Source organism: Lissotriton helveticus, chromosome 3_1 (genome assembly GCF_964261635.1).
Source record: "Lissotriton helveticus chromosome 3_1, aLisHel1.1, whole genome shotgun sequence".
Taxonomy (NCBI): Eukaryota; Metazoa; Chordata; class Amphibia; order Caudata; family Salamandridae; genus Lissotriton; species Lissotriton helveticus.
In genome coordinates, this window is record NC_136061.1 from 1813809158 (window position 1) to 1813824803 (window position 15646).

At 45.7% G+C, this 15646-nt stretch overlaps 1 protein-coding gene across 2 annotated transcripts; it reads left to right on the top strand.

Annotated features, from left to right (window-relative positions):
* Positions 1-1094: 1094 nt before the first annotated feature.
* Positions 1095-13190, top strand: RSRP1 (arginine and serine rich protein 1). 2 transcript variants are annotated; one of them, XM_078682718.1, is made up of 6 exons: positions 1095-1440; positions 7334-7398; positions 8128-8727; positions 9465-9613; positions 11460-11531; positions 12495-13190. In XM_078682718.1, exons 1-6 carry the CDS (start codon positions 1337-1339, stop codon positions 12645-12647), a joined length of 1143 nt encoding a protein of 380 aa, XP_078538844.1. In that variant the 5' UTR covers positions 1095-1336; the 3' UTR covers positions 12648-13190. The 2 variants fall into 2 exon arrangements, with proteins under 2 accessions (XP_078538844.1, XP_078538845.1); XM_078682719.1 differs by having other exon boundaries at positions 1138-1440; positions 8131-8727.
* The last annotated feature ends 2456 nt before the right edge of the window (positions 13191-15646 follow it).

The window sequence follows — 15646 nt, forward strand, 5'->3', positions numbered from 1 at the left end:
ATTCTAGTGACTAGTAACAGATCCAACTGATCACTATTTGTTTCGCTTTGTTTGTGTATTCAATAAAGGTTAGAAGGAATGTAATATCCTCCGGCGCGGGGTAGCGGTGCAGTCTACCCGTGCCGGAGAGGTCACGTTAGCGCTGTTGCGTGTCGTCACGCGCCAGCTACAAATAAAGTGGGCGTGGCCCTGCGAATCAGTCGGAGCTACGAAGAAAGCACAGAAAGGTGTCCTGCCTAATTATTATTGCCGCAGCGCTGCTGCCACGTGCGCAAGCGGCCCCCACACCCCCACCACAGGTGGCAGGCAGAAACCACATGGAGGCACGGCTCGCTTTTGGGCTAGTAGATAGGGCAGTGTTGGCTTAATGTTTGAAGGGGTGTTACATTACAGGAATTTTCTATGAGGTAACATTAGGAATTTTTCTTTGTATTAGGACATTTCGATTAGCCTGTAAGGTGTTGGCTATTTGGTTTTATGTTATGTGACATACCCGTTCTACTAAAGCGGCCTTTTGCACTTCAATCTGTCTAGGTTGAGTTTGCGGGTTGCTATTTCGCCCCAATGCAGCATGTTATGCTTATATAATTATCGAAGATGAAACTTGTTTACCAAGCTAAAGGCGGAAATAGCACATTAGCTAGAATGGTAGCCATCATTGTAAGATGTTCATTTCACTCCAGTCCTCTTTATTTTTGAGAAAAAAACTCATTATCCAATTTAAAAAGGAATGTGTTTCAGGATGAGCGGGGTTACCTAATGGTCAGCTTTTATTATTGTATTTTAAAAGGGTATGCCTGATGATTGTGTGCTGTTAAAAACGTGATTTTCTGCTGTTAAAATATTAAAATAAAATGGAGAACGACGGTTTGCAGACTTCTAATTAGAATTTGGCTTTGTAATTTTCGACTTTAAGACTAACTATCGAAACGAAGAACACTGTATTCAGATGAGTATGGCCGCTCTGTTTTCTTCTCATCACGGCTCATTACTGCGCTGTTGGGGCTAACACCTATTGGTCAATTGGTGGAGATCGTGAGACGTTTGGTGGATTGGTGAAGTCACCAATGGGAGTTACGGAACTGAAAAATCCCGCCCTAATGCCTGACAGGAGAGCCTTCTAGAAGGTTATCCAGCTCATTCTTTTGTTGGCTAACGGTTGATGTTGTGGTGTAACGTTGAGCTCTTGAAGAGATAGTGTCGTTTTCACCCCACTCACGACATACTGTGTTTTACCAACACGCCATCCTTTCTAGGTGGCTTTTTTCGTCGGTACTCTGTTTAGATTCGTAAAACAGAGATTTTCCACATCGTTCCACTCTGAAGTCCCTGCGCCATGGCGGCGATGGACGGAGCGGAGAGACTGCAGGGAAATACCTTCCAACAGAACTGCGGGCAGCCAAGTACGAGCTCTTCGGTGGTCCCGGCCTTCGGAAACATGTATGTACTTTTTTTGTATTTGGTGACTTTTTTAACATTACATTATCGCCGTAGGACAGTGTTCGTTTCAGAAAGCTTTTACGTTAATAACAGAAACGTCTGACAGGGAGAATTCGTTATGCTGTATTATGCCGAGTGTTGGGCACAAGTTGAAAATATATAATGTTGGTTTTCGAGTGCTGTAAATGGCCGACCACGGTAACATTTGTGCGCATTTTACTTAAGACGTTAGCGGCTATTTTATCTACTGAGATTAAAGTGCCTAGAAACGAAATCACTCAACCATATGCATCGCAGCGTTACTTGGCTTTGAAATCCGCTCACTGACTACGCTTCAATTGTGACGCATTATAAAACTGCGTATTACAGTAGTCCAGTCTTGGGACCGGCGTGCCTACGCCATACCACTGCGATTTTCAGTGGAGCAGGTAGGACAGTCGAACAACGATGGGGTATACTCGTGATTTCTTTCCCAAACTGGCTGCATGAGCCGCCGTCAAGGGACTTTTCCGCCATTTCAGTCTCCCTCTTTGTCTCGTCTCAGCGTAATGGCGGCTCTGCGCTGTTCGTGTAATGGCGGCAGGCGGGCGGGGTCGCTGGAATGGCTGATTAACGAGTCATGTAATGGCGGCGTATGTTACTTCGAACCTCTTGATGGCTTCGCAAGGACTTTTATAGAACAAATGTGATACCCCGGTTTCAAGCAGGAGCTATTAACTTGCTTTGAAGGCAGTATCTATGTCCTTATGGTAAAAATAATTGAACCAGCTACAAGGGATGACTCGACCCCGGTGCTAGAGGAGCGTTGCGCAAAGTAACTTAAAATTGACGACCCTCCCGCCCACAATTAAGATATAAATACATTCGTTTAATCTTTGAAGTCCCGAATGCGCGTTGTAAACCCATGGTGCAGTTCTGCTTGTAATATTCCTCGAGTGTGCTTACCGAAAAGCAATTTCAACGAGTATTTGTGAAAAACGGCACTTGTGGCCAGTAAAACCCGCCCAGACTAAAAACTGTTTCCTGGTCGCGTTTTGCAACTACCTCATCCTCCGATTAGTTGTCGGTTATTCTCGGTGGCCAGGCGAAGCCTGGTCAATGAAATATCGCCGCGGCGTGGAACCTGTCATGCATTATATTATGAATGCTCATTGCTGCAGACAGGGCAGCAATGAGCCACCAGTTCGGCGCGATGCTCCTGACCGGAGCAGACTTTCACACTACTACAATCACACACTCTGCCAGAGCAGTATACGCATGCTCATCGGGAGTGCACTGTTTGGTCAGGATAACGATTTCCTTTGCACCGCCGGTGGTGTCAAGGAGGCAATACAAATGCGTGACTTTACATTTTCGTGCGGTGATGCGGATCACTGTACAAAAATGCGTTAGTATCACGCCTGATGCGTGATACTTGACAGGGCTGTACTAGTCCAATGTCTTTAGATGAATAGAGCCGAGATCAATTTCTAGCCTAGTATTTATTTTCACACGAGACACTCCATCTTTGAGACTGGTCTTCGGCTGTCCTACATTTTTCCGTGTTTTTAAACACTTGATGCATTTCGGTTAACATTTTGTTGTGAATAGGCATGTTATGCCGCACATGGGTTGTGTGGTAATTTCACAACCGCTGTAAACTGAGTGGCAACAGAATAGCATTATTCCAGCGGTCCTGCCTTCACCCTGCACTGCTGTTTAGTACAACACCCGCCTGGCTCATTGTCTGCATGAAGTGGGGACTGGGACAGTAACTGACCTGGCTGGGCACTGCGTGGTTCTTCAAACAGGGACCTGCTGTTGTCATCACACGGCCCGCAGAGACTAGCGAGTGATGGGAGCAACTGAGCTTATTGAGGTGTCGCACATCAGCAGCCGACAAAACAAATTGTTTCAGTCACACGCTCCGCAGTTATGGTTATTTTGTTGATTTGCTGACCGTCCCTGACCCTCCCTGGACCTCGCTCCCGCCTCCCTGCTGCCCCTCCCACCCACAGAGTTACAGGCTGCCCACATCCTCGTAGTGAACTGTGACCGCCCTGCTAACACCAGAAACGGTCGCTCCCTCCCTCCTCTCCTCTCCTGGCTGGTATCGTATTTATTGAAGCTGAATTCTGCCTCGCATTTGTTTTTATTTTCATTATTTTCAGGAATTCAAAGCTGCGCTGCGCTTTGTCACACTGCTGTGCCTTGCTGCCTAACAGAATTACATGTCGAGTGTGGTGATTAGTTATTAGCCCTGCATAGCGCTTTGTAACCTCACCTGATATAGCGCTTTCCTCTGCTGGCCTCAGATAGTCTTGCCCTGCATAGCGCTCCAATTTCAGTGTGGCTTTTGTTGGCTGAGACACTCGTAACGTTTGTTTACCACACAGCCATTTTGTTGATTTGCTGACCGTCCCTGACCCTCCCTGGACCTCGCTCCCGCCTCCCTGCTGCCCCTCCCACGCTCCGCCCCCTCCACCATCCATATATGACTAATGCATCAGCGCGCAGCGTTCACGCGCAGAGTTTCGCGCCCCATGCGCGCCGAAGGTGCGCCAAAGGTAAGCCCGTCTACGCCCGTCCGCGCCTGGACCGCACCCAGAGCCCGTCCCCCTGCCCTATGCCGCTCCCAATCCCCCAGAGTAACTTATGATGCCGCTACTCTCCTCGCCCTCAACGCCGGACGCACCCCACTCTGCTGCCAAGCTACCCCAGGACGTACCCACGGCCCATTCTCCTGCCTCTCCTGTAAGTTCAACTGCGTCAGGACCCTCACCAAACACACTTCCTCCACACACAGCTCCGAACCCAACGACTTGAAATGCATCCTACTGAACACCCGCTCGGTCCACAGACACGCAACCGAACTCTGGGACCTAATCGACTCTACATCTCCTGACATCGCCTTCCTCACTGAAACATGGATGAATACATCTTCTGCCCCCGACATCGCCATAGCCATACCGGACACATACAAGATCATTCGAAAAGACCGCACCATTAACAAAACTGGAGGAGGCATAGCCATCGTCCATAGAAACACCATCAAAATTACAACCAGCTCTGACGACAATCTTGCAACCGCCGAACACCTCCACTTCCAGATCCACACCGACCCCAGGACCACACTCAGAGGAACCCTCATTTACAGACCCCCAGGCACCCGATCTCAATTCAGTGACGACATCACTGACTTCGTCAGCCCGCACGCAATCGCATCCGAGAACTACATTCTCCTAGGAGACCTCAACTACCACCTTGACAACACTCTCGACAACAACACCACCACCCTTCTGGACAACCTGTCCAATCTCGGACTCAAACAACTTGTTAACACCCCCACTCACACAGCCGGACACACGCTCGACCCTATCTTCACCTCCAGCAAGCACATCTCCTTCGATCACACTACAGCTCTCCACTGGACGGATCACAGCTGTGTTCACTTCAGCTACAAAACAACCCTGACCCACAACCGTCCACAACCCATTCCCCGAAGAAAATGGAACAATATCACCACCGACCAACTCCTCACATCACTCAGCCAAAACACTCCCACCCTAACAACGGACCCAGACCAAGCGGCCACAAACCTCAGGCAATGGATCACCAACAGTGCGGACGAACTAGCACCCCTGAAAAAACACCAGTTGAAATCATTCAGCAAAAGGGCTCCCTGGTTCAATGACGACCTTAAAAAATCCAAGAAGACATGCCGCACCCTGGAGAAGAACTGGAGAAAAGAACCAACCTCAGACAACATGGCCTCCCTCAAGACAGCCACCCGCAAACACCACCAACTGATTCGATCCGCCAAGAAATCAGCATTTAAGGACCGTCTCGACAACAACTCCCATAACAGCAAGGAACTCTTCAATATCGTCAAAGAATTCACCAACCCTCCCGCAGCATCCAACGACATCACTAACTCCCAGGACCTCTGCGATGCGCTATCCTCCTTCTTCTACAACAAAATCGCCGACATCCACAACAGCTTCATGAATACTCCCAATGACCAACTCACCCCACCCCCTTCTGTTCCCACCCCTCCAACTAACTACCTCAAGTCCTGGAACCCAATCACCACTGAAGATACCATTCGCCTCATGAACTCAATCCACTCTGGCTCACCCTCGGACCCCTGTCCCCACTACATCTTCAACAAAGCTGACTCCATCATCGCCCCCCAACTCCGCGATGTCATCAACTGCTCCTTCAACTCCGCCTCCTTTCCAGAAATATGGAAACACGCCGAACTCAGCGCCCTTCTGAAAAAACCAACAGCAGACCCCTCAGAACTGAAAAACTACCGACCCATTTCCCTCCTCCCTTTCCCGGCCAAAGTCATCGAGAAAGCCGTCAACAACCAACTCGCAGCCTTCCTCGAATCCAACAACTCCCTGGATCCCTCACAAAACGGCTTCCGAGCCAAACACAGCACCGAAACCGCCCTCATTGCGGCGACCGACGACATCCGAGCACTCCTGGACAACGGTGAAACAGTGGCCCTCATTCTACTCGACCTCTCCGCCGCCTTCGACACTGTCTGTCACAACACCCTCATACAACGCCTCTACAACATCGGCATACAAGGAAAAGCCTTGGACTGGATCATCTCGTTCCTAGCCGGAAGAACCCAGAGAGTCCGACTCCCCCCTTTCTACTCCGAGTCCACCGAAGTCATCTGCGGCGTACCTCAAGGCTCCTCACTCAGTCCCACCCTCTTCAACGTCTACATGAGTCCCCTCGCCTCCATCGCACGTCAACACAACCTCAACATCATCTCCTACGCCGACGACACCCAGCTAATCCTTTCCCTCACCAAAGACCCCAACACCGCCAAAAACAACCTTCACGAAGGTATGAAAGAAGTAGCCGAATGGATGAAACAGAGCCGCTTAAAACTCAACTCAGACAAAACGGAGGTGCTCATCCTTGGATCCTCCCCCTCAGCTTGGGACGACTCCTGGTGGCCTTCCGCTTTGGGATCAGCGCCCACACCCACAGACCATGCACGTAACCTTGGCTTCATTCTAGACTCCTCTCTCTCAATGTCCAGACAAGTCAACGCGGTATCGTCCTCCTGCTTCAACGTCCTTCGCATTCTCAAAAAGATCTTCCGCTGGATCCCCCTCGAAACAAGAAAGACTGTCACCCATGCACTGGTCACAAGTCGACTGGACTATGGCAACACACTCTACGCCGGAATTACAACAAAATTGCAGAAAAAGCTCCAGCGCATTCAAAACGCATCAGCGAGACTCATATTAGACATCCCACGCCAAGAACACATCACCGGTCACTTAAAAAACCTCCACTGGCTTCCCGTCAACAAAAGAATCACTTTCCGCCTTCTTACCCACGCACACAAGGCCCTTTATAATCTAGGACCCGAATGCCTCAACACCCGACTGTCCTTCTACTATCCCACCCGCCAACTAAGATCATTCAATCAAGCCCTCGCCGCAGTCCCGCGCATCCGAAAAACCACCATGGGTGGCAGATCCTTCTCCTTCCTGGCTGCCAAGACCTGGAACTCACTCCCCACCCACCTCCGCCTTACTCAGAATCACATCTCCTTCAGAAAAGAACTGAAAACTTGGCTATTCGATAAACAGTGATCCCCTCCCCCTAGCGCCTTGAGACCCTCTGGGTGAGTAGTGCGCTTTATAAATGCCTGAACTTGAAACTTGAACTATGGTCTTTGATGCGTTAAGCAAACGTCTGCCTCGTTCATGTTTTTTTTTCTCTCCCAATAAACTCATTAGTGGTAGCCTTAGCTTTTTTGTTACAGGCTAATACATTGAATATTATCGTTAAGTGACTTGCTGCGCTTATAGGCTTGTAACTTTGTATTCTTGTTTTTCTTTTGCCAGCTATCATAACTTTGCTTTTTTTTTCCACTTAGCAATCATGACGGGCGAACACTAGAAGTACAGCACGGCGAATCGTTGTACAGCATCTCTAGCCCTGGTAAGATGGGTTTTCTTATGTATGGGTCTTTAATCTCAGTTCTTACTTAAAAACTGCTTAGCTAGATTTCACCAGGTCTGTTTACACTGAGGGCGGATATGCGCTTAGGTTACTCAGGGGCATATTATCAAGAAACTGCGTTAAAATAATGGGCTTAATACTGTGCCGTTGAATTCCCATAGAAGCCCAGGTAAACACCAGAACCTGGGCTTCTATGGGAATTCATAAGGGTATATTAACAAGGCCATTATCGCCGCTTTAGCAGCAGTTTCCTGTCGCTAAAGCGGCGATAATTTTAACGCCGTTTCTTGATTATATGCACTGTCACTTCTCTTGACAACTATCCTCAAATCTCCAGTTGTTCTCTAGGTCCCGCAGCTTCTTTAACAAGTACTTAGTTTACCCAATCCTAGTATTGACCGTTACCCCTTTATTGCACTCAGTTATGTGAATTGCATCTAGGTTGGGCCAACGCAGTTTGAGATAAACGGTTGAGGAGGGATAAGCAGGCAAGCAACAGACTACTTTTTAAAAGATAAATTATGCTGCAGATCATGCTTAACTAAAGTTGAATACTAGCGGACTACGAGGTAATAGAAGCTCGTGGGTAGAGGCAGACATCGCGTAGGTACACGACATTTGAGTTAACTAGATGAATAGTATTTAAATGTTGACATGTTACGATGGTGTATGTACAAACGGTTCACATGTTCTTCCTGTATTGTAAAGCAGGGTGGTCTAAAGCAAAAGAGAACTTGAATGTCAGCACCACGGAGCATGAGGTGAAGGCGAAGCAGAGAACCACTGAAATGCCCAACTGTCTTAATGAATTGAATCGAAGTAAGCCGAAGGCAAGGAGCTCGCGTTCAAGATCTAGAGGAAGTTCTTGTAGGTCCAGGTCTTCTAGCGGATCAAGTATGTCACGTTCTCGTTCACGCTCCTCGCACTCCCGCTCAAGAAGTGAAAGTCGCTCGTCTTCACGAGGCAGACACTACAGGAAAAGAAGGTCCCATCGAAGTTCCCGATCCTCTTCTAGAAGTCGATCGAGGTCGGTCAGCCCACGATACAGAAGATACCACTCGTCCAGATACCATAGAAGGTACTACCGGTCTCCTCCCAGGTACAGACCACGCAGCCGATCTCGTTCTCGCGGAAGAACCTATTACAGAAGCTATCGCTCAAGAAGCAGAAGCCGATCGAGGTCTAGAGGAAGACGGTACTACGGCTTTGTGCGCCGGTCATATCCAGCTACTTTCCGAAGCTGGCGAAGTCGATCACGAACAAGATCAAGATCTCGAAGCCACAGCCCCCTCAGACTCACCGAAAAGGGTAAGCCTTGTGTGGATTCTGTTTATCCTACCTGTAGTGTTTTTTTTTTGTCTTTGTAGTAAAGGATTCAGCTCATTGTTAATACCTTTATTGGTGTAAGTATAATAAGTAAATTACATATAACAGTATAACTGAACCTAGGATCTAAGGCGATATTATCAAGCAAGGGTGATACATTATCGCCGCTTTTATCGGCGGGAAACTGCAGCTAAAGCTGCGATAATGGGCTTGATATGCCCTTGTGAATTCCCTTAGAAGCCCAGGTTAACACCAGAACCTGGGCTTATATGGGAATTCACAAGGGCCCATTACCGCTGCTTTAGCGGCAGTTTCCTGCCGATAAAAGCGCCGATAATGTATCGCCCTTGCTTGAAAACATGGCCCCTAGAATGGTACACGACCCTGCATTCCATAACACTACCATCACAAGCACTTAAAGGTACATAGTATTAACAAACAAACAATATAAGAATACAATATAACAGTCTTTAACAATGTTAAACTGATTAGAAGCTCTCTGCTGTTAGAGTAATGTTTCAAATATCCCTTGTGATTGGCAGTAAGCGTAATTGAAGGACATTATTGGTGTTTGGAAATGTTTTGTGTAACTGTCATCCCACGATTGTTTGTTAATTCTTGTAGGCAGTAATTGTTTGTAAGTCGCGCATCCATGAGACTGGATGGCAGGCAGCCTTGTTTAAGACCGTACTCAAAGAATCCTTTTATGTCCATTCCAGATAGACGGGAGCTGTTGGAGATTGCTAAAGCAAATGCGGCAAAGGCCCTCGGGAAAAACGTGGACTTGCCACCGAGTCTGAAGACGGATCCATGGTTTAAAGAAGCCCAGAAAAGGAGCATCGAAGCAGACGTTGCACAGTTTGCCACGGTAAGTATATATTTAGGCAGGGGCAAATGTTTAGTTGAGGATACATAGGAACATGACCAAACTAGACGTGTCTTTATTTGTGTTGATCGAGCCAACTTTATACTTGGTATTTTTAAAGTGCTCACGCCTGGAGCAGAGCGCTAATTGGTAGAAGCCAGAATGAAAATATGCCGTGTTACATTTAAACAGTCTGTTTGGGACGCGATTTCGATTTTGGAAAGTATGAATGTTTTAGGCTTTCACAAAATATACTCTTTATTGTCGCATAATTAACGTTCTTGTGAAAGCCTGTACAGTATGCATGCTCACCCCATATAACTGAAAACTGTTTAAATGCCCTGATATTGTTGGTAACTTCTTTTTTTTGTACTGTTCCCTTAAGCTCGGGGTTCGTTGCCCAACACAAGGAATTCTGATGCTGCCTAACATCAAACACATGGGTCCGAATGAGATTGGGTTAATAAAAATGTGTCCGTGTTAACTGCTTTTCAAGTATAATCTTCAATATGTGTTGCTTTATACGTGGGAGTATCTGAGGGCAAACTATGCTGACTAGATGAGCACACGCAGACTAATAATTGGCGAAGTTAAAGAAAGGGGCTCAGTTGAGGGGTACAGTACAGGAAACGTTAAATATACCCCCCCCTTTAAGCAAACTCTAAAGTTTCTAGCACCTACCACAGGACTCAAATGAAACCTTGTAGCTAGTAAACAGTTCATGTCGTTTCAGGTCTGGTCTTAAACGCGGTGGCTTACCTGCCAAGTTCCAAAGAACTGTTGAACAGGGAAGAAGAAAAGCAGATAATGTTCTGCTTTTAGATTGATGGTTAAAATTGGAGTAGACTATCGGTCAGCTTTAACTAAATTCATAGACTTATTTGGGGATTGTGATGTCCAATGGGTATTCTCCTTTGCAGTCAGCTGATCGTTTGCTAGGTAGGTGATCAAAAACAGTCCAACTTGAGTAGTTACCTATAGGAGACACTTTCCTGGGTCAAAAATTGAACACTGAAGCAATCTGGAATTAAATACAAACTCATTTTGCTTGTGCTCCCCAGTATACATAATTGCCTTTTCACATTTGTCAGATGGATTCCGTATTTAATTTTTCAATTCCCTGGGCCTAACAGTTTTTTTGGGGGTGGTGTTTGGGTGTGTTTGAGCAGTGCTTTGTGATTCCAAAAGTGTTAGTACGCAATACAGTTCACATGCTCTTTCTGTCTTTATAGAGATGAATGATCTCCAGACCTTGATGAAGATAAAGTTGGTAATACATCAATAGGCGATCGGTCTGAAATATGTGGCACTGAGATTTAAAAACTAGTGATTCTGATCGGTCATTGTGTTTAAAGCATTTTTGCACGCTCTTGTGCAGTAAGATTTCAGGGATATCTGAGAAAGTTGGCGTCTGTAGTACAGGTGTTATCCCTCACAATGTATTAACTATATTCCAGATTTTGAGAGTGTGCTGAAGAAGAGGCCTTCGTCGCTAGCAGATAAGTTCATTGATTGTTGAAAATCTCTAGGGCGGACCTGCATACTAGCTGCCTGAACTCGATAGCTTTCAGAATTTGTGGGTTTTCATAATCCATAATGTAACAAATGTAAACGCACAGTGCTTTAACTTGGTGATCTGAATCAATTAAGCTAGATCTTTTCAAACCTTAAAATTGGCACAAACACTTCCTCTCTGGCAAGTTGTGCTCGGAACATGTAGCTCTAACCGTAGTTTTTGTGACTTCTTTCTCACAATAGAAAGAAACCTATGTTAAATTGTTTGTCAATGTGTAGTAAATCGGTGTAAACATTTGATTAAAACATTAATCGTGGCATCCTTTCCATACAGCAATCGAGTGACCTATCTGAAGTTCCCCATGAAGTGTCGCCTAGACAAGGGGCCATCCTGTTTAACACTAATGTAAGTGTTTCTCGAGCTATATTCTCAACCTTGTGCATTAGACTGCTTCCCTTTTTAAATCTTAGTATTCGGTCAGTCGCACAAAGTACCTAGTTGCCTCAAATTTTTAATTGCCGGCTAAGAGGAACGTAGCCTCACCATTCCTGCTAAATCGGGCACTAACTTCGGCATGTTAATTACAAATGGGACCCGAATTACCTCCCCCGCACATGCTCCAGTTTCTCTTATGGGTGGTTGGAAGGTATCAAGACCAGTCCTTAGCAGTGGTATTTGGTACTCTGACCGATTAACAGCGAATATGCTTTTGGAACACTATGCTCGAATGGAGGGGGGGGGGGATTTACAAATATTCTGCTTACTTTGGACTACAACTCGTTAAGAAGTAGGTGTCAAAAGAGAATTTCTTAGGATTAGTTACACATTTTATAACCTACCCAGGTTGACTTGTGAGTTATCTTTTGCTCTGTCTCTACTTAACTGGATCTACGCCCCTACAAATTTTGAGAATCAAACACGCTGGTTGAATTGTGCATAATAAGTTATAAGTGGGAAGGCGTGGTATTGGGCTATTATTACTGGATCTGTGAACATCCACTCCAGTCACTAAAAAAAGTTTGGATGGTATCTAAACTAATCACTTTGATCAGCGTTGTTTTAATGAACTGTGTGCCATGTGGCAGCTACTCGTTTGTCCGACTAGGGCGCTTACGTTCTCAAACTGGCAATTAAGAAGTTACTGAATTGGAGCAGCAGGACACGTTGACCTAAAGTATAATTTCTAAAGTTAACGTTTTGCATCAAGTGTTAATGGTGGTCAGTGAACATGTATTGTAAAATGAGCAGTCCTATTAAAATGTGGCACACGTAGCTGGTATACAAATAAGAACAGTACTAATAAAGCTAGGTAAAATTAAACTGAGATACGAATATTAAATGGAAATTTACTTTATATTTTTTGTGCAGGACTCTGCTGCCAAGCCAGTAGCAGAGAAACAGTGCAACAGTTCCACACCAAAAGATGAAAAAAGAAATTCGTTTGGACAGTGGATTCCCATTCAAAAGGAGCCAGAAAATTACTTGGGTTTGTCGCCGAACACTTACATGCCAATAAGATGATTTTTTATTTTTCCCCGCAGCACAGACCCATACTTAAACTGGTGATGGAAGAGTATCTTAACTCCATTTTCGATCTGGTCCTCAAATACTGGTCTCTGCCCTCCTAGTGCACCAAGAACTTTTTTAAGTAGCTGTATGCAAGATAATGATGGCATACGTGTAAAAAAAAAAAAGCTAACAATATGAAGGTTAGTTGACTGTTTACTTTTGGCTTTTGGATACTGGTGCACTTTTTGTATTTATGTAAATATTTAGTTTAAAATAATTTAAAGTTACTCCATTAAAACATATTGGGAGTTTACAATCCCAGGAGTGAATTACTTTTTGGAGGCCTACCTCAAGTTGAGTGCTTTCAAACTGATATTTATGATGTAAATTGTGTAAATATAAGTTGCAGTTAAGCAACTGAAGTTGGACATTTTTGAATGCCATGGTAATCTCAAAACAATATATTTTTATTGTTGGCTCTTTATTTGTATATTTTTGTGGATGTATGTATTTTCTATGTGAATACATTTGACAATAAACTGTTATGGTAAAATATTTCTTTTAAGTGGGTTATTCTTTTCGAAATTGTTTTTTCCAAAGTTCTGTTATCAAGGTTTTCAATTGTAGATAGTGTGAATTCACTCAATGTTTATCTTGGATTAAATCATTATAATTTGCATAGTCTTTCTGGGATAGAACCTTTTATCTGTGTAAATGCCTAAACCACATTTCAACAAGTACATGCTTTCCTCCCACCTTTTTAAATTTTATGAAGGCGTTTTTAGAGGACTGGCTTTAAGTGCTTTTGTATCCCTTGCGAAGTACAAGTGCCAAATAACTGCGCAGCACTGCTAAACCCACCATTTGTATTCTCTCTTCTTGGAGTATAACACATTCAGTCAGAGACCACTCACCAAGCTGTTGTACTTGTGGCTGTAACATATCACATCTAGTCTCACCGGAGGCACGGTCTTCAAATACTGCATGCCGTGTCTTTGTACTAGAAGATGTAAGAGGCATTGCTGCAGTGCAGACTCCCTTTACTGTAGTTGCTTGCATTCCCTTTCCTTGAGGTCACCAATTGAACAAGCATTGGAAATGCAATAGGTCTCGCACCATTAGAGTTAGTGCTTTTAGAATTGTTTATGGGGTTTTTTTGTCAATGTTTAGCATTTTTGTTTCCTGTAGCCAATGCTAAAGTATTACAAATAAAAAAAGCCATAAACATTTCTAAAAGCTCTAACTGAAATGGTCTGAGAACTATTGCACTGTGTGAGGGTGAGTGAGGGTGAGGGGTTGAGGGTGAGGGGGAGTGAGGGGGAGTGAGGGTGAGGGGTTGAGGTTGAGGGTGAGGTGTTGAGGGTGAGTGAGGGTGAGGGTGGGTGAGGGTGAGTGAGGTGTTGAGGGTGAGGGTGAGTGAGGGTGAGGGGTTTTGGGTGAGTGAGGGGGAGTAGTTGAGGCTGAGTGAGGGTGAGTGAGAGTGAGGGTGAGTGAGGGGGTGAGGGGTTGAGGGTGAGGGGTTGAGGGTGAGTGAGGGTGAGGGGTTGAGGGTGAGTGAGGGTTTGAGGGTGAGGGGTTGAGGGTGAGTGAGGGTGAGGGGTTTTGGGTGAGTGAGGGGGAGTAGTTGAGGCTGAGTGAGGGAGAGTGAGGGTGAGTGAGAGTGAGGGTGAGTGAGAGTGAGGGTGAGTGAGAGTGAGGGTGAGTGAGAGTGAGGGTGAGTGAGGGTGAGTGAGGGTGAGGGGTTGAGGGTGAGGGGTTGAGGGTGAGTGAGGGTGAGGGGTTGAGGGGGAGGGGTTGAGGGTGAGTGAGGGTGAATGAGTGAGGGTGAGGGGTTGAGGGTGAGTGAGGGTGAGGGTGAGGGTGAGTGAGGGGTTGAGGGTGAGTGAGGGTGAGGCTGAGGGGTTGAGGGTGAGTGAGGGTGAGTGTTGTGAGAGAGGGGTGATGAGGCCTGGTTGTTGTGAGAGAGGGGTGATGAGTCCTGGTTGTTTTGAGGTACAGCTGATGAGGCCTGGTTGTTGTGCGCTCTGTATTTTCACATGGCGTTCTACATTCTTAATGGAGTGCCTGTAACTGTATATTCCACTCAGTTATCTCCAGTTGCATCTGGAGATCAACCTGGGCGGACGCCTTAGCTGTGCTGCAATAAACCTGCTTGTCTTCTTATCGTGGATTTGGCATCATTGTAATAAAGTCGTTCACTAAAAGAATTACATGAAATTACATTGGGAGATGAGGGTTGGAGGCGAGCTAGTGAGAGAAAGAAGAGGGCCGGCTTTCTGTGTGGAAATGAACACAGAACTGCAGCGGCTCCACTGTGGCGTCTGATAACAAATATTAAACATTATTTATCAGCATTGGGAGCCATTGAGAATGTAACCAGTGATTAGTGCTTATCTACTTCCATCGGATTTCCATTGTCTGCTGCGCAGCGCTCCTAGAGCAATGTTTTGTGCAGCAGGCGCTTAACAACCCCCTTCCCCATGTGTAAATGCACACGCACTATAACTCACTGCAAAGCGTTAAATGTCGCTTCGCCCAACAAATATTCATGACTTGCTGATTGTAGCGAATAAAGCAGATATAAGGCTGGAGACATTGTAGGCGGTGTGAAAAAGCTATGCTGCTTTCTGCCACGCCTATTCCTAATGCTGACATGACATTTTTCGATTACGGCCCCAGGAACGTTTTGGAACTTTGTTTCCTGTGACCGCAAAAACGCAACAGGCTGTTGAACAGCGGCCACCACTGACAGCTTCTGAATGACAGCAAAGTAAATAAAGAGATGGGCGAGCCGCGCAGAACAAAAGAAAGGCATGCTACCGCCATTAAAGATGAATAAAGGCACGCGCCGCCATTGTTAATGATGAAGCTACCCAACAAAAAAAAAATGCAGTAAAACTTTCATTGAATAATTAAAATGTATCAACACATAAAAATGATCATCACTCCCCTAATTGTGCTACTAGATTGCATTAACCAGTTTCGCTGTCGGTGCCCCTCAGCTGAGATTT

Coding starts and splice junctions, on each gene's coding strand:
- RSRP1 (XM_078682718.1), top strand. CDS start 1,337: ATGGCGGCGATGGACGGAGCGGAGAGACTGCAGGGAAATACCTTCCAA. Junction 1,441..7,333: donor GTCCCGGCCTTCGGAAACAT/GTATGTACTTTT, acceptor TTTTCCACTTAG/CAATCATGACGGGCGAACAC. Junction 7,399..8,127: donor GTACAGCATCTCTAGCCCTG/GTAAGATGGGTT, acceptor TGTATTGTAAAG/CAGGGTGGTCTAAAGCAAAA.